The sequence below is a fragment of the Lathamus discolor genome, chromosome Z (assembly GCF_037157495.1).
Source record: "Lathamus discolor isolate bLatDis1 chromosome Z, bLatDis1.hap1, whole genome shotgun sequence".
Taxonomy (NCBI): Eukaryota; Metazoa; Chordata; class Aves; order Psittaciformes; family Psittacidae; genus Lathamus; species Lathamus discolor.
Window position 1 is genome coordinate 58023109 of NC_088909.1, and position 21157 is coordinate 58044265.

General features: G+C 40.9%; 1 protein-coding gene across 1 annotated transcript in view; it reads left to right on the plus strand.

Moving 5' to 3' along the window:
- The window catches only part of LOC136005124 (neuronal acetylcholine receptor subunit alpha-7-like), a 52913-nt gene extending 36037 nt beyond the window's left edge, over positions 1-16876 (plus strand). Inside the window, exons 8-10 of the mRNA XM_065662313.1 lie at positions 783-869; positions 11889-11998; positions 16355-16876. Of these exons, the coding sequence (XP_065518385.1) occupies positions 783-869; positions 11889-11998; positions 16355-16876 (719 nt within the window). The remainder of the gene's footprint in view (positions 1-782; positions 870-11888; positions 11999-16354) is intronic.
- The last annotated feature ends 4281 nt before the right edge of the window (positions 16877-21157 follow it).

Genomic DNA, 21157 nt, shown 5'->3' on the forward strand with positions numbered 1-21157 from the left:
AGAAGATGAGGAGATGTGTAAATACACAAGACTGGCCCAGGTGAGACCTTAAAAGTCAATTGTGCACCTTTCAGGACAGAGACCTTTAAATCATACGAAGTGCCCTCAGTGTTAGTAGAACAATGAGGGATCTGAGCAGCCTGTCTTACAAGAAGTAAAACACAGGCTATGGAGGATACAATTGCTGTCTATGAAACTTAAGATGGAGACAAGGGAAAGTGTTATTTGAGCTGATGTACAATGCTGACAAAAAAATAGGAGATAACATTCTTGCATTGACCTTGTGATTTCTTATTACCATGACAGTTACGTTTAGCAACCATCTTTCTAGATAGAGCAAACAAAGAGCTTCTTTTAAAATAGGCTACAGCTCTTTGGAGAGTGTTATATAATATACAATATCCAAAACCTGGACTCATGTTTGTGTAAATCTCTCCTAGCCTTTAATAACCATCTGGGCTTTGTTTGCACTATGCTTTGGAAGGGCAATGTAGTTTGCCAGTTCTGCAGGCTTCATTTCACTTGGTAGGAAAGATTTCTCCTTTACTTAAAGAGGAGCAAAGGTTTGGGTGTAATTAAGAAAAGTGAAAAGACAGCAGATAAAGTTGCATCCAGAAATGCTCTCGTTTTGTGGAAGTTCTTATCTTCACTGACAGATGTGAAGTCATGGGTTTGGCTTAGCTGGAGATCAGGACAAGGTTATATTTAACAGCAAAGACATCAGAGGAGCAGCTGCAGAGTTCACATTTCTCATCCTTTCCCTCTATCTTCACTCCCGGAAGGTATCACTGTTCTGCTTTCCCTGACTGTATTCATGCTGCTTGTGGCTGAGATCATGCCTGCAACTTCTGACTCAGTCCCACTGATAGGTAAGTTGATTTCCTCTGTTCTGTGCACAATGTATGATGCTTCTCAAGAGTTGTTCAAAGCCCACTTGAGGACTGACTCTTTTTGTTACTATAGTTTTGTATTTCAGCAATGTCAGGAGTAAATCGCTGCCTGGGCTTTACTGTTTGCGTGTATGAAAAGAGGCTACATGAGGGATACAGAAAGCCTCTGGAAATAATCAGATAATATGGTAATTGCTGGGATCGAGGGGACACAGAATCAACATGCAATGTGGAGGTTTGGGTAGATAAAGCACAAAGCCAACACCTCCAGTGGACAGGCATGAGTGGGATACTGGAATAGCACTCGGCCCTAGCATAGTACTCAGCCCTAGCTCTGGATTCACTGAGTCTGTCCGTAAAGTCCCTTCAACAGCACTTTGGATGAAGCTGTGCTCACAGTGAGCTTTTGCTGATCCCAGTGCTGCTGGCTGGAGAAAATTTACCTGTCTTCTTCAGCATCAAACCTTCCCTGCTGTTGTGTATCACTTCCCTGCCTGCCCCCCTCTCCTTCTCTTCTCTTTACAGGAAAAGCAACTCAGGATACTACAGTCAAAATTGAGATATATCACTGGAGAATTTTTAACATGTACTGAAAACTATTGGATAGATTATCATCTTGGGAACATGTGCCAAACAGGCATTATAACATCCTCTGTTTTCATAGGAACATCCCTTTACCTTAATCTCATGGAGCCTCAGTTTCTCAGCTGTGAACAGGAGAAAACATTTTTCCCTAACCTCATAACAGAGTAGAGAGAATAAACTTGTTCACAAAATAAAGAAGTATGAATACCATAGGAAAGCTCTGAACCTATTTAAGTATCATCTCCTGAGCTAAAGGTCTATCTTTGTGTACAAATCATGGCTAAAGTACACATTCTGGACAGTAGAAATGAACAAAATATTCAACAATATATCTGGCTGCTGATGCAAGGTACACCTCACCATTGTGTAATTAAAGCCCCTCACAAGTTACATATAAGACAAAAGGGCATTTAACTCAAATAACCTCAGGGATTAAAATCCCAGACCCAATTCTTGGGGAGGAGGTTGGCTATGCAACAGTACGGGCAGCAATGCCTATAGGCAAAAGTTTCTGAAAGCCTCTTACTGACAGCAGGACTATAGCCTCTGAATCATTCAGGAGCTTCCAAAAAACTAACAAAACTTCTCTCTGAACATGCACCGAGGACTCCACAGAGGCAGGTACAATTTTAAGAGAAACTTTGTGTGTAGGGAGGAGATATAAATCATTTGGCCCAGCCTTCACATAATTTTGATTTGTGTAATATGTAACAAAAATAATTTGGAATGAGTAAAGAAATGCACTTGCCCTGTGCCCAGTCCACTAGCCTTAACCATACCAGTTTATACTGATACAATCCCCTTACACAGAAGGTAAGATTTGTACCAAGAAAATCTATGAATATTTATGTCACATTGAGACTTTGGTTCTGTAATAAGAGATTAATTTCTACTTATCACAGCATAGCCATGTGAACACCTATAAGGAAAAAATGAGGGGCAGTAGTGTTGGGGAACTCTGTTGCATCAAGTCCCCCTTCTCCAGGTGAATATTGGCTCAGCTATTAAGACCTCTCACATCTTTTCTCTCTTTCTGGATCTTAATCAAGGATGGTGATAACCTACTCAGAAGTATGCCTTGTTGACTGCTTGTATTGTTGAAAGTTTTTTCCTTATGCCCAAATAATTAGAGCGTATAAAATGTATTAGAAATGCACCTCTCAAAGTTGTCATGTAGTTCAAACACAGTCTGTTTCTTTCATCTGTTCATTAGACAAATTTTGCTTTGTGAAATGCTGCAAAAGAATAATCCTTGCACATGGATGCTTCATAACACCCTGGAGATTGACTTCAGGTATTCAGATGAGGGATGTCTAAAACAGTCTTGTGGCTACTGTCATCTGATGCTTCCCTGTTACAGCCCAGAAGAAAACTGAACCCTCACACACTGGGGTGTGCTCAGGCTCCATGCTCTGAAACTCAACAATCCCTTTGCAATGGAATCTTTTGTTTCATAGGATCACAATATAGTTCAGGGTATAAAGGACCTCAGAAGTAGAAGACTGTGTCAAAAGCCTTTCTGAATTTGATATAAATGAGATCTACTGCTCTCATTTTGTCTGCAAATATTGCCATTTTATTGTAGGAGGCAATCATGTTGGTCAGACATGATTTAATCTTGACAAATGGAGGCTGACTTCTCCCAGGCACCACCTTCTCCCCCAAGTGTCCAGAAATGTTCCTCAAGGATTTGCTTCCTGATTTATCCAGTGACCACAGTCAGAAAGACAGAGCTGTAGTTCTCTGGATTGTCATTTTGGACTTTCTTGAAGATGGATACAACATCTGTCTTTCTCCAGTTATCAGGGATCTTACCCCGCCTTCATGGACTTGCAAGGACACCCTTGGGACTCTGTGACACTTATATGATCCCATGGACTTCTTCAGGTTCAGATCTCACAGTCAGTCTTTGACTCCATCCTCATCATGGTTGTTTTCCCACTCCTTTAACAATGTCACTAAGTACAGAGACATAGGAGACCTTGGTGGTGAAAACTGTACCCACTGTCTTCACTGTATCTCTGTACACTGCCACTCGATCATCCTCTCCACTCAGCAGCAAGCCCATGTTTTGCTTGTTCAGCTTTTTACTGTTTGTGTAGTGGTAGAATCTCTTCCTCTTCCCCTTGACTCCCTTGGCAGTCTCAGCTCCTGAGCTATATAACATTCCTAACACCAACACTAATGCACAGGCATTTCATTTTGCAGCCCGTCCCTGCTTCCTGCATACCACTTTTTCTGCACTGGAGGTTCACCATGAGCTCCCAGCTGAGCCATGCTTGTGTCCTGATATGTTTGATTATTTCTCTGAGTAATAGAAGGGACTTTTCTTGCACTTTGAGGCTGCTGTACTTTAAGCCCTTGAAGTTTTCTTGTGCCACTTTATCTTTCAGGGCTTCCTTCAGTGGGATCCCAACTACTAGTTCCTCAAAAAAATTGAAGTCTGTTCACATGAAATCCAAGGTCTATACTCTGCCATTTGAATTCCTCACTCCCTTCATGATCTTGAAATCCCACTTTTCATAATAACTACACTGAGGCTGCCATTGATTATCATGTTGCCAAACAGTTCTTCCTTGCTAGTGAAGAACAGAGCCAGTTGTGCACCACATCTGATTGGCCTGTCCTGTACTTTTATCGAGAAGTTATTGCTGACATCTTTCACAAATCTTTGACTGCTTGTATTACACTGTGTTGCCTTTCCAGCAGATATCAAGGAGATCCAAGTCTCCTGTGGCAACCAGGGTCTGTGATACGGAGGCTTCCCTGAGTTGTTTTAAGAAAGTCCCATCCCCGTATCTACTGCATTTGGAGAATGCACTACCACCACAGCCTCACTCTCGCTGAAGGGCTCTTCACTGAACCTGACCTACAAGCTGCATTCATCCATTCCATAGAGGAGCCCTTCACATCAAAGTGGCTCCTTCACATAGAGGGCAGCCCATACAGTCTTTGTTGTCTACTCCCCCTTGTAGCTATGCATCAGAGCATTCTAGTAGTGAGAGATGTCCCTCCACATCTCAAATGTCCCAGCAGTATTACTGTTTCATGACCATACACAGAGTTCCAGTTGTTCCTGCATATTTACCAGACTCTGGAGGTGAGCCCATCCATGTTGTTGTCACCATCCTGAGGCCATTCTTCCTCTGGCTGCCCAGCACCATTTTTTTTCCATCCTTGTCCACTGTTTCTCCATTTAAATTTGGGTTGTAGTCTCCCTTCCACAGTATTCCTAGTTTAAAGCCTTGCTCCTAAGTCATTGCTCCACTCCAAATAGCAAAGGAAAGCTGGTCAAATATGACACCAAGAAAAGAACTAGCTTCTGAGATTTGGTATATTTGCAAAGAAATGTTGAAATCATATCCCGATTCATCTCAGTTGAGGCCACTCTCCCTTGACCTCAACTTACATTTACAGTAAATGAAGCACTCCTCAGCTTAAATAATCACAAGGGGGTAGGTGGGGCAAGACACTTGCTCTTTTTTAACGCTCTGCAAAGTGGTTCCCCTCTTCCTTGGTACGTCCTCTGCATTGTCTGTCTGTTTGTAATACTGCCCAGAGCAGAGAATCTTTCATTCCACGTGTCTGACTTGCCCACACAAGGGACTCCAATTTCTATATATAGAAATGTCTAGTGACTGTTATGTTAATACATATTAAAAACAACCAAATTACTTTCTGTAAAGAACAGATGAAAAAGTTTGGCCTAGAAATCAGCAGCAGGCTAATCAACATCTTTGGACACCAGAACTTTGCTTCTCCTCTGCACTGCAGTGTGATGGGTAAAGCCTTTCCACAGTGAGCCGGCCGTTTTCTGTGTCAAGAAAATGGAAAGGCTGTATCATTACATTCGCTCTTGCTCTCACTCAGCTTTCTTGGGGCTTGCATTTACAACAGTAACCAGCTACTCCTTGCCCAGTAACATGTCTGCACTAGGAGCACCTCCCTTTTGGGGGAAACAAGATATTTCTGAAGCCCATGCATGTGTACAAAGCACTGTAATCTTTCAAAAGTTGAATCCTGCCTTTCTGCAAACTCATATGTGATGCTGAAGAAAGGAGAAGCCAGAGCAAAGACACCTATTTCTGTTTAAAACATCAACAACCCATAGCAACAGAAATCAGCTCAGTGATTTTGATCAGAAGCATTAAAGTCCCATGATAGCTACAAACACAAGAGTTTGGACAGAATCCAGCGGAAGTTGACTGTATGAACAAGGCTTGTTTCACTACAGGGTCCTGGAGGTCCCTCCTGGCGCTTAAAATCTCTGGAATGCAGCTCCAAAAAGACTTCCAGACCATGACTATAGAGCAGCAGATGTGTCCTAAACTCACCCTTCCTAGTATAGTTTAATCATGCCTCACGGGAAGTGTGTCTGGCTGCACTCGTGATTTGAGTTACTTTTGATTTCTCTCCTTAAAAATACTTTTATCAAGAGTGTATAAGTACGAAGCTGGAGTTCATTACTTGAAGAAAGGATATACAGTAATGCAGAGAACTCCAGATGTGTTCCACACTTGAAGCTACTGGTCTCAGCGTACTAATCCCTAGGTAAAATCATAAACCCCACGCGATACAGCTCAAGTACACAACAACAAGTGCTCTTTCTGGTTCTAAAAACCTGTGCAATTATGCATTTATTTGTTTAACACTACAAAAGCATGTAATTTTATGGGAATTTGATGAGCCTTCCTGGCCATACCATGTAACACTGTTGCACTCAGTCTAGCGCATTAAGTAAGAGGGCGTATCCATGTCCCACCTCGTTGATTTCCTGGTTCCATGACCAAATCAAAATTAAAGGAATACTGTTATTTTAATTAGAGCTTCTGTATAAGCTGAGGTCCTGCACATTGAAACTAAAGGCTTAGGTAATTCACTTGAGAACTCCATTTGAGGTATTTTGATCTCAACTGGAAGGGCTTTTTTTTTATTTCTATAAAGACAATATGATCCATGTAAACAGCACTGGATAATCAGATCTGGTTTTGATAATGGTTTTATGACCATCTCTGAAGAAAGAATGAGTTCCTTCCTTAGGCAAGACACATGCCTGAATTCATTATTTTAAAGAGTGTTCTGCCTTCCTGTTTACAGTTTCTATATCCCTGACCCATTTCATTAAACTATGTTTTACATTTGAAAGCAACCTTGTAATTAAAGCTAGGAAATCATGCATTAAGAACAAGTTCATGATAAGGAATCATGTTAAGGAACATGACTTAACGTTTCTCTCGTCTCTCCTTTCTGAGAAGCCCCACCTCCATCCACCTATGCCCACCTTACTCTCACCTCTTTTTTACTCTGCTGCAGTCCCACCAGTGTGGGAGCAAGGTGACACAGTACACAGAAAGACCCTAAAATGCTTACTTTGAAAATCCCACCCAGCTCTGCACTCCTGTATTGGTCCAAAGATAACTGGAGTCTGTGATTTCAAGCCCCATGTGGCACAGAAAGTACAGTCATGCACAGAAACAGCTAGGAACACACAACATAGGACACTTTCAGCTTGAGACCAAAGCTGCTAGAAGCTCCAGTCCCTCACTTCACCCCAGCCAGGGCTCTGATAAAGTGTCGCTTTCAAAGTACTTTGTCAACACAGATAAGGTTTGCCTCTGCCCCAAAGCCAAATCTTTACATGAAACTTTCAGACCTCTTAGGCCAGTCAGATGATTTGTTTCTACCCTAAACACTTTCTATACCTTGAAATTCAAAGTGTCCGCTCGCACAGAAGTGCTTAGTAATTCTGAGTTTTTTCCATGCCCAAATAACTCCTAAGTACAGCAAATTATTATTGCCTTCCATCTCTCTCCAAAACATCACCCTTGGTTTTGGATCAAGACTCTGTGTTTTGCTCTGAAAAGAGTTTTGTAGCACAAAGCATGGAACACCTGAAAACTGGTGTGTGTCCAAAAGAGTGTTTGAAAGGGGAACATGGGATTTATGAATATGAGGAACTTGCCTCCTATGATTAACATCCATGTGATGCTTGACATCTTGGCAAGATGTATAAAATAGTGCACATTAAAATTGTCTTCACCTCCAGATAACAAACCTGCATTTCTTTCTTCTGCTGCTCAGCTCCTTTGCTTCTTTAAAAACCACACTTGCTGCTTAGGGCTCTACTATCATCACTTACTTGCAGCTTGCCCCTCCTTGCCATTCGTTATCATGCCTGCATTATTTCAGTAAGAATGAAAGTTTTAGGCTGTGAATAAGTATGTTGGCAGCAGTTGCTTCAAGTGATTTCTTGCAGATAGTCATACAGCAAGCAAAGCTGCAAATTGTTAAGACAAGGAAGCAATGTGGTGTTTGCCACCTCCAGGAGTTACAGATTGCTTAAATTAGGAGCATAAGGCATTAGTGGTTCTGACTAGAGAGAGAAAATGAGATTAATCTCCTGTTACATCTTCTGTCATCTGCTTGTATGTTCTCGGCTGCTGCCACTTCACTTCACTGTCTCTTTTTGATTTTGTGGAATGCTTTCCCCCTCTCTGTTTCATGTTCATGTCTGGTATCTTGCTGGTGCCAGGACCCTGCTCAGGTGCTTAAGTGAAACAGAAGTTCTCATTTGCAGCAGCTGTCATTTTCATGCCTATGATCAAAGGGGCTTTTCCCCAAGCCATGAGTCCTGGATGCTTTTTAAGTATTAAAAAAAAAAAAAAGAAAAAAAGAAAAGAAAACAGTTTTACTTTTCAAACACCCACTTCTGTTCTTCAAAAGCATGTGAGAGGAGAAGAGTTTGAAAACAGAACAAAAACACTTTCCCTATGTCCTCTACAAGTACCATAACTAAAAGAAAGACACAGCATTTAATCCTGAAGTCTTTCACTCTTTTAAGACAGAAGGTCCAAAAATGGTACTGGAGGCCCCTCAAGTTATGAATTGCAAGTCATTGCCATCCTTTTGATATAGGCAATGTCTGAAGATGCCTGCAAGAACAAATAGCTGTTGTCAGTGATCCAACCAAGCATCCCAAACAGCTTTTCCATTCACATACACAAAGCAGCATGCAGGTTTAAAAACACATGAAGAGGTTCTAGCAGTGTATGGTGCAGACCTCAGTATCCTTGGGGAATGTCTCTGTGTAAAGTTAGGGATATTGAGGGACTCCAAACAAAGGTCTTCTGGTTCCTTTTGCTGGCCTGTGGCAGCTGTCCAGGGCAGAGAGTATGAGCCAGGGCAGACAGCAATGAGGCAATTCCCCTCCAAGAGAGGTCTGTCCCTTCCCAGCTGTGCCTCCGAGTAGCTGACATACAGCAACAAGGTCCCTGCTCTTTCAAATACACTGGAGTCTGGAATTGCTGTTCTGACATTGCTTACCCATGGTGAAGAAATTTGTAAAGCATCCAAGCTGACCCATTCATACCAGGGACGATCTACCAGGAGCTCTTAAGTAGGATACAGAGAGATGCTTAGTGAAAGTTGTTGAGCATTTCCCTTCTGCAGTTTAAATGAAAGCTTCTTTGTAAAATCAGATTTGCATTTACCCCTGCAAACAAACGCATGGGGTAGGACTTCGTGGGAGCAGCGGCTTCAGAGCCTTAACTGCATTAACTGCTGTAGGCTTTTAAGATGGACCAAAAATATTGGCAAAAAAATAAGTCTGGTGGCTGGTCCACAGCTGCCACTTGGGACACCAAAGCTCAGTTCTTACTCCACTGCTTGTCTTCCATGACACATCTCACAGGAAAGCATCCTATTTCTGTGCTCAGCACATCAGTGGAGGCACAGGAACAGAGTGTGCTAATTCAGGGCCTTGTGGGGCTAGGGCAAGGTGAATGAAGACTGCAATCCCATGGCTTTGAGGAATATGTTATCTATGCACGTTGTAGCTTGATCCTTTCAGCACATAGGCTCCTCTGCTCACATGCTGACTGGAGAAGGTTGAGTCATGGTCATATCAGAGGTGGTGGTAGAGGTGAAAAGGGACAGCAGCCCTTGTAGCTTTCACCAAGTGATGGGCTTGTTTTGGCTGATTTGAGGATTAAAGACTGCCAGGAACAGGTATGCTGAGCCAGTGGACTGGAGGAGGTTTAAGCAATGCTTTTAGGGGAGGTGCATGAGAGGTGATGCAGGAGTCTTCCCCACCAGTTCTTGTGACTGCTGCAGTAGAACCGTGTTTTTCTGCTGCCAGGAAAGAGAGGATAGAGGATTAAGCCCTAGAGGGAAGGATCAGAGAATGCTGAGTATGGATAAAGTTTCAGAGACAAGACAATTTTGCCTCATGGATGTACCCACTCATTTGCAGGTGAATCGTCACTGAACCCAGGCCCAGTTAGGTCTTGGCCACCCCTGGCTGTGGCTCTGCCCCAGTGCAGCATCTGGATTGTAAGCACAGGGTCATGCTTTCAGTCTAAGACACCCATAGGTGGAAGGTCTAGCAATTACTTTGTGAACAATGACAATTAGCTCTACCTTTTCTGGCCACAGGAAAGGAGGCACAGCCTTCATCAAATCCCCAGTTAGAGATGTGGAAGGCTGATGTGAAGGGTGTGCCAGCCATTGCTACTTCCTTCCTCCCCTTTCACTGCTGGCTCTTCAGGGCTGGTGAAATCCAGCCCTAAAGTAGGTTTGGTCTGCTCCAAGGCTTTGGGATGCAAATGAATGTGAAATTCATTTCCCCCAAAATGTATACAGCATCTGCAACTACCTGGCCTGCATAGGTCTACCTGCTTATTTCACAGATGTCTTGTGACATTTGATTGCCTGATATTGGTAATACAGCTGAAGTACCATATTCCATCCTTACTTTGCGATTGAAAACTTCACTGTACCTTGAACAGAAATGCTCCCACCCCCACACGCAGATGATGGACACCCAGCTATCTTCCTTGCCTATCACCAGGCAAATTATAAAACATCTTTCTTTATTAGTTCACAGGTCCTCTACCGCTCCATTCTGTTCCTGAGAAAACTGTTTACTAGCAAGTCTCCATAGGGCATGCCCTCTGTTCCTGGGTTTATGGTGTGAAAAACTGAGAGTGTGAATTCTTTTGGTAATCGTTGTCTGGGATCTTGAGTCAGATAATACCAAGTTGTTTCTAAGTTAAATCAGGTTACTAATTTTCCAAGGATCTGTGAAAAATCCTAGCCAGCACCATTTTAAATAGACCATTTCAGGCCTTTGAATTCTGATGGCATCAAAATGTGTAGAAATTATGGAAGTAATTTAATGACTTACAGCAGTACTTAAACCAGCAATAGCAGTACTGATGTGTTTCTGTTACAAGGGGCATATGGGAATCAGATCAGCTAGCTTCCCTGAAACCTGAGTTCCTGTTTTGGTCTGCTTCTGCCTGACTGTTCTTTCATGAGCAAGGGCAACAGAGATCCTTCAATTCACCTCACCTTCAGGACTATTCTATCCAGCTGCATATTTCATTTTGCCATGGAAAGCCATGCCCACCTCTTGAAACAATTGCAGCATTGTTTTCAGGAAGGCTGAGAACCTCATTATTATGAACAAGCTTTTTGCTGCTGAGGCAGTAGGAATCTGGATCAAGAAACAGAGCTGGAACAAAACTTGTCCTGGAGCTTGTACCAAATTTCTGACTTTTTCTGCAAGCTGCAGGAGGAAGGACTGAGGAAGGGAGGATATTGCAGTCTGGGGCAGTGCCACATGCTGTCCCACATTGCCCCATCGTATCAGCCAGTGGTAATGCTCTCTGATACTTTGCCACAGCAGCCTTCAAATGCCATTAGCCCTGTGGGAAATTCTGCTTCACACTTCACTGCATCAGCCTCAGTCATGGCTTGAGGAAGCTGCACTGCCACTTAGGAGATACAGCTTCAAGTCTCAGTTCTTGCTTTCAAGGTACTGATTTCTTTCCTGTATGGCAGGCTTAAATTTAGCGGTCAGCAAGGGTGTAGGGTGCTTCCATAGGAACAAAAAGAACTGGTCTCGAAGGGCTAAGGAGGGTGCTAAAAAGTATGCCTAACACCTTGCGAGGAGTGGTGGAGTGAGGGAGGGAGTGGGGTCTGGTGACACTTTCTGAGGGGTTCCAGTGACACTGTGACGACACTGTGCAGCATCTCTGCTGGTATTGTGGCTTGGACCAGCACTGGGGATGCTGATGCTCAGCTGGTCTGGTCAGGTCAGCTTCTTGCTGTCCTGGCAGCAGGCAGGGAGATGGTCCTTTGCAGGGATCTTTACATTCCTCTCTAGGAACAAAACCAAGCAGTTTATGCCTTTCACTGGTTCTAACCCTTCCCTTGCTGGAGAGGAGATAGGTGAGCAGATACACTGAAAACCTCAAAGGCCTCAAATGCTCCAGTAGGGAATACCAGAGAAGAGGATGTATGGATGTTACACAGCGCTTCTCAAATGTAGATCTTAAAGCACAACCAGTGAATATTATTTGCCTTTTATTTGTGTTCTCCCTTCCTAACCGAGTCTTCTTTTACTTGCAGCTCAGTATTTTGCTAGCATCATGGTCATCGTTGGGCTGTCTGTGGTGGTAACAGTACTGGTTCTGCAGTTTCACCATCATGACCCACAAGCAGGAAAGATGCCCAAATGGGTAAGCAGCTTTGGCAGTAAATATTTAACAGCCTACTGAAGGAAAAAATAATCTAAAAGCTAAAATAAACTAGTTATAGATGAGAGACAGTTGTTCTCCACTGATCTGAACAGTCAGCTACAGACAATATGTTTGACACTTAAGTTTGCTACTGGAGGGAAAGAACAAACATACCAAATTTGGTTTTGCAGTATCTGTTATTAAGGTTTTGTTTAAATTTACAGTGGGGTGGTTGAGTCATGGCAGAGTAATCTTTCTCAGCACCTTTACAAGTGTTAATCCTGTGGGCAAACTTGATTTCTGATCCAGCTGACACCAGTACTAATAGAATGTGACATTTCAAAGTACTAAACAAACACATACTAGTCTCTGCTGGCCAATTGCCTACTTTGTGCCTTTACAGAGTTTCTCACTGTAGTTCATGATGGAGCTGTAATCTCCTGAAACAAAGACAGGAGGTGAAGCCAATTGACTTCTGTCTGCAAGTCTTTCAGTTATGAGCCGGCTGTCTGAGTTGCTGGTAGATCAGACACCCCAATACCACAGAGTGGTAAGGGTGTCGAATACTGAACTCAGCTGTGCTTCTCACATCTTTGAGCTCAGTTACTTCACCACCAGCAGAAACAGAGAAGCAACACTGCAGTGTTAGTCCGGCTGTACTAAGGAGACCCCTGGACTTCCCTGGCTTGGAAATATGCCTTTTGCTGAACCATATCCATTTGTCTGTGTGGAAAAACAATTTTATCTGCTGTCATCTGATCGGCTCTCTGTGCATTAACATGTGGACCCTCTTTCCTCTGCAGCAGCAGACTAGGTTAGCCCATTGAAGTCTGGTACCAATGCCAGCTGGCCCTTAGGAAGAATGGGTTACCTTTAGATTCTAAAGTTAAAAGATAATGGTGTTTTTTTTCTCTCTTTTCCTAACAATAGATTTTAGAGTAAGCAAGGTATACTTTGCATTTACAAAAAGCAAAGGAATGAAAGCAGAAACAGATACAAATGGTCACAGTCAACTACCTACCGACCTTGGTTTCACAGAAGTCTGGTTGTACAACATCCTCTGGTATATCACTCACCACATCTGTCATGCTCGACAGTTATCCTGACATGATGTTGAATGTCACATGGTTACCAATGTAAGCCTGAGCACAGAACAGCTTTCTAATTTAGCCTTTCTAAAAATAAACAGCAGCAGCAATGCAAATTAAAAAAAAAAAAAAAAAGTCCAGTAGCAATTAACCATACTAACAATTTCTTAACATGCTGCATTGTTTAAAGTCATCTTACTTTCAAAACAGAGGCACATGTGTGTTCTGAGTGAATCTGTGTGTAAGCAAGACCTGAGGGCACAAATCTCAGTAAACATGCTTCAGAGGTAGGTCTACATGGACAGGGTATGTGGCAGCACAACAGCCCTCATTGACAATTTTATTGTTTTGTCTGCTTTTTGAGGAGCCTAGACACAATGGCTCATGTTAAATATGCTCACAGGTCCTGCAGGTCAGCTCTTGCTCTCTACCAGTCGCTTGCTCTATTGATTGGAAACTCAGCATGCAACAGAGTCTCACTTTTGAGGAGCCTTGTTCAGTTTCCTAACAGCTGAACTGGCATATATTAAAAGCAAAACGCCATTGGGAAGCAGAACTGTGGAAGCCATTACTGGGAAGCACAGATGATAGGCTGTGAATGCTGTAGATCAGGCAAGCTGGCAGGGCTGTGAGATCTCAAGAGAAAAGGGATGAATGCCAAGCATGTAGGGATGAGGCTGACCCCACAAAAACAGGGCAAAACCAGGCATCACTTTATTGCAGAGCTCTAACCCTGGTTCACTGGATATTGTTACAGGCTTGTTCTCACCTCCTGTTTAAATTGAATTAGCTACTGGAGGAAGCTGTAGAGGGAGGCATTGGTCTTGTGTGGGAGCAATTCCACATCTATAAAATTTAACTGACTGCATTGCCTAAGCTCCCACTTTCTAAACTATTTACAGTGGAGCAGCTTTTTTCCCCTGCTTGTCTCTCAAGGGCTCTGTGCTTGGCCTTTGAACCAGAAGGAAGAGGATATGTGCCTGTTAGTATATAGCCTCTCTGTAGATGCCCACTTCTTCCCTAACTCCACTGCTGAGAATTCTGCTTTCCTTTCTATTAATCTTTGATGACTTAATAAATCCAACATTTTCCATGAGAGGCATTAAATCCAAGGTGTGCAGTCAGGGCATTTGTTGGCTACTTGGTTACGAAGTGAGAGCTGCTGGCTACTTGGCACTTCTGACAATGTCAGCTGAGCTAGCATGAAAAAAAGCATTAAAGAAGGTCCATCTAAGAAGCATTTTGGGATCAGACAAAATCAGGAGTGGGTTACAGCGCCACACTATCATGCCTGGACTGTTTTCCAACAACCCTTATGCTGCAGCTGTCTTCTCAATTAACTGATATGATAAGAACAGATTGATGTCTGAGTGTCTGTTTTCAAGGAAACAGGCTTTTCGAAGTCGAGGCAAATTCTAGAGTTAAGGCAGAAATTAACATTTTCTTATAACAAAGTTTGTCTGGTTTAGGATTTTGGAATTTCACTGTACTGGATAACTAATTTCTCTCTCCCCTTTGCCACAGATACTGTTGATACATAGTTGCAATTAAGACCATTTTGTTCCATGATGTTCTATTTTATGTCCGTAAGCAGAGGACATTGTAATCAAGTTCAATTAAATGCAGGATCAATTTTTTATGCTGCTACATTATAGTTTTCTACTTGTCTCTGTTGACCATGGAGGATTTAATAAAATATTTAAAGACCACAATGAGACCAGAATAATATGAATTACAGGAAAATAGTCTTTCAGGATGTAGTATAAAAGATCCGTTAGTGGGAGAGAAGCAGAAAGGCTTACAGAAAATGGCAACAGACCTGTGATTCAGAAGATCTCACACTCCAGAATTCAGAAACTGTGTAACCATCTTACACTGGTCATTGTTTTGGGCTTTTGCTATTATTATTCCCACCTGTAGTATTTAATGCCTCCTCCTTTCTGAAATTATGTTTATCATTACGGCAGCAACTCAAAGTGTTAGCTACAGTTTTCCCATCCCTGCATCTGTTCTTTGTAAACACAGGTGACAACTCATACTGCACCTAAAACAACTTTGGAGGTAAGTGTGGTGCCGAGTCAAACACGACCAAAGTGACTGGAGCGGGATCACAAACGGAGTCCTGGGCTGAGACTGGGTCATGTCTGTTCGCTCCTGGACATCAGATTATTTGACTTGTAACCAGAATAATAAACTCATTAAGGAGCCCACCTACCTTCCCAAAGGAACTCTCACAAGCACACTGCAAATGTCCATTTTGTATACATAATATCTGAGGGACTTCGTAATTACAAGATTTTACTGATTTAGTTAGCTGTCCTAACTAAATTACTGAGTTCCTCAGTTCATGTTTTTACTGCCTTTCTCAAAAAACAGTAGAAAGCATAGCAGGCTCAGATTTCAGACAAGACTTCTGAAGATCAGTTCACTGGAAAAAATGCTGGACTTATTCTCTGGTGTTAGCTTATTTGATGACCTTGACAAGAAAAAAAGAAATCTGTCATGTGCAGGTTAGAGAGCTTTTGTGATGCACCAGAGCACTTGTACACCAGAGAACAGGGAAATGACAGCAGTTAATAGCAGCATTCAGATTTTGAACTGCCCAAGTTAATTGGTTTACTATTATGCGTTTTAAAAGGGTTTTCTGTATTATGTGGCTGAACTCTTCAAAAGAGTGTTAAAATTACTTTCAAATTAAGAAAAAAACCCAAAACAACCCAAAACCAAAACAAAACCAAAACATAACAACATGGAACAGCAACCAAGGTTGTTTATTTAGAGTTAAAGAATAGAGATGGGAGTGGAGAATGTGCTAAAACCAGCTGTTAGCCTGTTGCATAGGGTTTGTTTTTTTCAGCAGAACCTAATCATTGAACACATTAATATTTAGGTGTATCTATCTCTTTCCATACTAACTGAGAAATGGTTGGAACACGTGCAGCCAATTTTGTGCCGAGATCTGGGATTGTTTACTAAAGACAGGACTTCAAGAATCATTTTGTAAAGTAAGATTTTACCTCTCTTTGCTTTATAAGCTAAGTGGGCATTCAGCACCTCTATGTTTAAGACATACCTAAGAAAAGGTCATCCTTGGAAAGAAGCCAGATCCCTCCCACAAAACATAAGTTCAAAACAGCCTGGAGAACACAGAAATCAGTCAGTCTTTCTAAAGGACCATACAGGCTAACTATAATAGTCACAAATTTTCTCAAAAAATTTTAAAATGCAGGGAGTTGCCTTTATTTCTATTATGTTCACTCTCTTTCAGGTCCGTGTCATCCTGCTGAATTGGTGTGCTTGGTTTTTACGCATGAAAAAACCTGGGGAAAGTATAAAGCCCCTCTCTTGCAAATATAGCTATCCCAAGCACCATCTGAGCGTAAGCAGCATGGAGATGAATGTCCTGCCTGGCCACCAGTCCAGCAATGGCAACACTATCTATAGCTACCACACGATGGATAATCCATGCTGCCTCCAAAACAATGATCTGGGTAGCAAGAGTGGGAAGATTACTTGCTCCTTACCAGAAGATACTGACCTTGTTCAAAAGAAAGCTTTAACAGATACTATTCCAGTGATTGTGAAGATTCTGGAGGAAGTTCAGTTCATAGCAATGCGCTTTAGGAAACAAGATGAGGGTGAAGAGATCTGCAGCGAGTGGAAATTTGCAGCTGCTGTCATAGACAGATTATGCCTGGTTGCATTCACCCTTTTCGCCATCATTTGCACATTTACAATACTCATGTCTGCTCCAAATTTTATAGAAGCTGTTTCAAAGGATTTTGCATAAGGATTTAAGATGAGCATGACCACTTAGAAGTTGATATTGCCAGTAATTTTGCTAGATGATGTAACTCAAATAGAGAAGTGTACTTATATGTGCTAACATACAGAGAAGGGGATGAAAATAATTTCAGGAGGTAATTATTCCTGATGTTAGTGATTGTAGTTACTGAAAAGTAAACATATTGAGCTCTGTTACTTATTTCATAGACTAGTGCCACCTATAATTATGTCATGATCTGTGAGAAGTGATAGACAATTTAAATCTACAATATAGTTATTACAAGTTAACACTGGTTTTAATGTACTACTATGAATTTGTGAACTTTTAGATGTTGTTAATAATTTAAATTATCATTGATAACTGTAAACTTTACAGTGTTTTGTTGTTTCCAGTGTGTTTGTGATTTACCAATTTTGTTTAATGTGGCTGTGACATTTATTTCTTGGATTTGATAGACATATCTCCACAATCTTAGGATGCTTTATATTGAATTCATGAAAAGAAACTATCATCATGTTAGCTCTTAATAGTACAGTGACTGGAATGTTTTCTCAATAAATATGTTAACAGAGTGTATTTTTTTTTTTTTATTAGGAAATGCTGATTGCGAGGATGGAAAAAAATAATTTTCCATGATGACAGTCATATATATCATTAATGGTGCATTTTTAGCTCTCTTGCTTCTTAACAGTTGCTGTCATCTAGAAACTTTACTTGATTTGAAATATCTCTGATCTCTTGGGATATGGTTGCCAACCCAATACTGGCTAATTCTGAGTAATTAGGCAAAAATGTTGGCTTTGCATAATCTGTAGGAAAATTGCCACTGATTTCACTAGGTCAGATTTCATATTTAGTCAACGCCACTGAAGTAGTGTTTTTTGAAAATCCTACTAGTACAATCCTCTTTCCAGCTTGGACAGTAGGGCTTGTCAAAATGCATGTGTAAAAGATTGATTGTATTTTGCTAAATTTTAATGTAACAATGTTTATTATAAATTTATTTCCAGAAGTACTCTAATAATAATGCCTATATATTAATAAAAAAGAATCCAATTATGCCACTTCTCTGGAAGATAAGGGCAAAATGCACTATTTTAGATAGCAGCTTCTTTCCACTCACTACTGTTGGTGGGAATGACACCTCTGTTGGTATAATTTTATTTTGCCTACTGATCACAGCAGAGCTACAAAAAGATGTGGGCCAACGTAGACATCTTTCATCTTTGGGCTAACACAGCAGTTCTCTGAATGTTCACTAAAGGAAAGTGACAAACTCTTATCTTCTATGGCTGACTTTCAACTTCCCATTTTCCCAGTATTAGTGTACCAAAATTAACATTTCCCATATACGTGTGATGGGATTCTTCCCATCGTAACTGGTTGGAAAGAAAGAAGCAGATCATGTCACTATTACTCAGTGGAAAATATTTCCATCTAAAAAGTGATGGTGAAGCTAGTTGTCCTATAGACTGAAGAAATATCCCTTTAGGGTGAGCTGCTTTTCCACTACTGCTCTTCATTAGGTGGAGATGGCTCCCTTTAAGTAGAGACTTCAGTGTAATAAACATCGCATGAATGGATTTATCACATTGGTTGGAGTTTACGTTCGAAAAGGCATCTAAAAGCTATTGGCAGTCTGACTATAGTGCCCTGTTTTATCCTTCATTTGGCTTTTGTACTTCTCACAGTTCAGTTCTGGGTGCAGCTCAAAGGGGTAACAATGGCTTATAGGAAAAGCCTGTACTGGAAATTCAATCTGTATTTCAGAGAGATCTTAATTTTCCTTCACAGGAGCATTAGGGCTCTAGCTGTTTCTGAGCCTGCAGGAGGAAACTCCTATGCTTCTACTTCTTCTTTCTTCTACTGCTTCTTTCTCCTGCCCATTTTACTGCTTCTACTTACAAAATTTGTCTCACTGAGGTACAGAATGCAATTCAAGAGGGGTTTAACTAATGAAAACTTCTAACTGAAGAGCAGAACTGGTCTGAGGGTTTGGGTTAGTGATATCAGGCTCTGCTCTTGGAGAGCAGCTTAATTAAATGTTTTTATTATGAGGACAACTGGTGGATAAAAGGTGTAAATATCCAATGTCTTCTGCAGCTTGTGAAGCAGGATGCTGAATGAACTGTAGAACTCTTGTTCAAGGACCACTAATATTTTTGCTTGATAATATCTATTTTTGAAAGTAATCTCCAGTGACAGGATAAAAAGATAAAAGCTAATGTTAAAGCACACAGTCACATTAACTTAGCATCCTAATGCAAAACATGTTTCCTTACATGAAACACAGAGTTACTTTATAAGAGTATTATTAACTGGATGCATACATCTTTCTTAGGATCAGGAGGAGGATGGAAACTACCCGGAAACAATAGTGAAAACTAATTTCAATCACTTCTTTTACTTTATAGAAGCCAGTGCAAATAAAATATTCCGTTTGTAGATTACTACCTTACATATTTAGATTGCCAAGGCTAAGTTGTCTTTTATAGAAATGTCATGAAACACAAATTCTGCTAGTGGTATGTGGTTTAAAAATCCTTACACTAGGCTGAAACTGCTTGCTGCTCACTTTTTCAAACGACAAAGAGAGGCAGATCCTCCTGACGTCCAGTTGTCACTTGGCGTTTAGGAAAGTAATAACATTTAGCACAAAATAGTATAAAATGGCACAGAAAAAGGGTTACTGTACATACAGAGCACTGTAGATTATACATTGCAAAGCACCTGAGACTTTTCTGAGAACTGCAGTACACTTTGAAAGACTGATGCATCATCTGTATGTACTGATTCACAGCTCTTCATGGCATCTCTAGTTGGTGTCACAAAGTATCTGTCAAGGCATTACATGATTCTGAAAGAATGAAAAAAATGCAAAACTGATTACAAAAGGTAAATGGCAACAAGAAACTAATCCATAATATCCTTTACAGCATTCAGGCACTTAAACAAAAGCTACATAAAGAATGATGATCTCTGTGGTAAGCCAGTACCAGTCCCTGGTAACACAGCAACATGATAGTTAAGGTCTTTGTGCACTTTCTCTTACTGAAAAGTACACTATTTCCCAGAAGGCATGGTAGATTTCTCTAATGGAGGTATTCAAGTGCAGGAAGATGAGAAACTGCCCTGATTTATTCATTGAACATAAAGAACTGTAGTCACCATCAAACATAATTTTGACTTGATTCACGGGTTACCTGTTTTTTTGGAGCCTCTTAACTATCTTGACTCAAATACCTAGGTATACCTAAAACTGCATGTTTTCCATTTTTGTTAAAACCTTTTCATCACTCTTGAAAGTTTCCTATTTTATCTGCCACCATGAGAAATATGGCTGTGTAACCCCTGACAGTGAGTATAAAGTATTTACTACAGTAAAGCTACATAGTTCTTTCATTCAACATTAACTTTTTGGTAGTGACTAAAATAAAAAAGCAGAGGATCATAACCTAAACCCATTTTCTTGTTCTAAATTACTATGTGCCTGGAATAAGAAATTGTATAAATCAGAATAATGTTAATGAAGAACAGGACCAGTATGGGAATTTTAGACAATGTGAGTGTCAAACACTGAAATCTCCACAGAAATAAACAGAGTTGAAACTGGGTCAAATACTTTACTTTTTGTGAGTCTCCTCTTCATAGAATTTTGAAGAAAAATCTGAAACTCAGTGAGCTTACATTTGGTTTAAGAGGTTGGGCTGTGCAGTGGTCCTTTGGCTAGAGGACTTCCCTTTCCCAGAATTAGATATCCAGCTTGGAATTATAAACAAATCAAAGGTTTCTTAGTCTTTTTTTCTCTTGATGACATGCAGACTAAGGGAAAAAGAACTCAAAACATGCAAAACTCTAAATTTTGAATTATGTGCTCAGAAAGTTAGCCTGCTTGCTTTCCTTTGAATGAACTGGAGGCTACCAAGGGTCTACTTAATACAGGTTTTGGGCAGAAAAGAGTAGAAGCGTCTCTGAGGTTTATATTTGACACAGCAGCTGTTAAAGTTGGATTCCACCGCAGTTGCTTTCTGTCACCATTTAAGATGGTCTTCAGATCCCTGACTCCACCTCCTTATCAAGTTTGTTGAATTGTACAAAAAATTCACATGGTCTTTCTTCTGTCCCAGTACGTAGCAGGAGCAACTGTGCCTCAAGTGCTTTCAACAAATGATCTTAAACCTCCAATAACATTTTATTTATTCAATTTACCTAACATATCATTGCATATTTCATCACTGCTTGTTTCTCTCTAGCATATAAAGGAATCTACTAGACTCAAACACT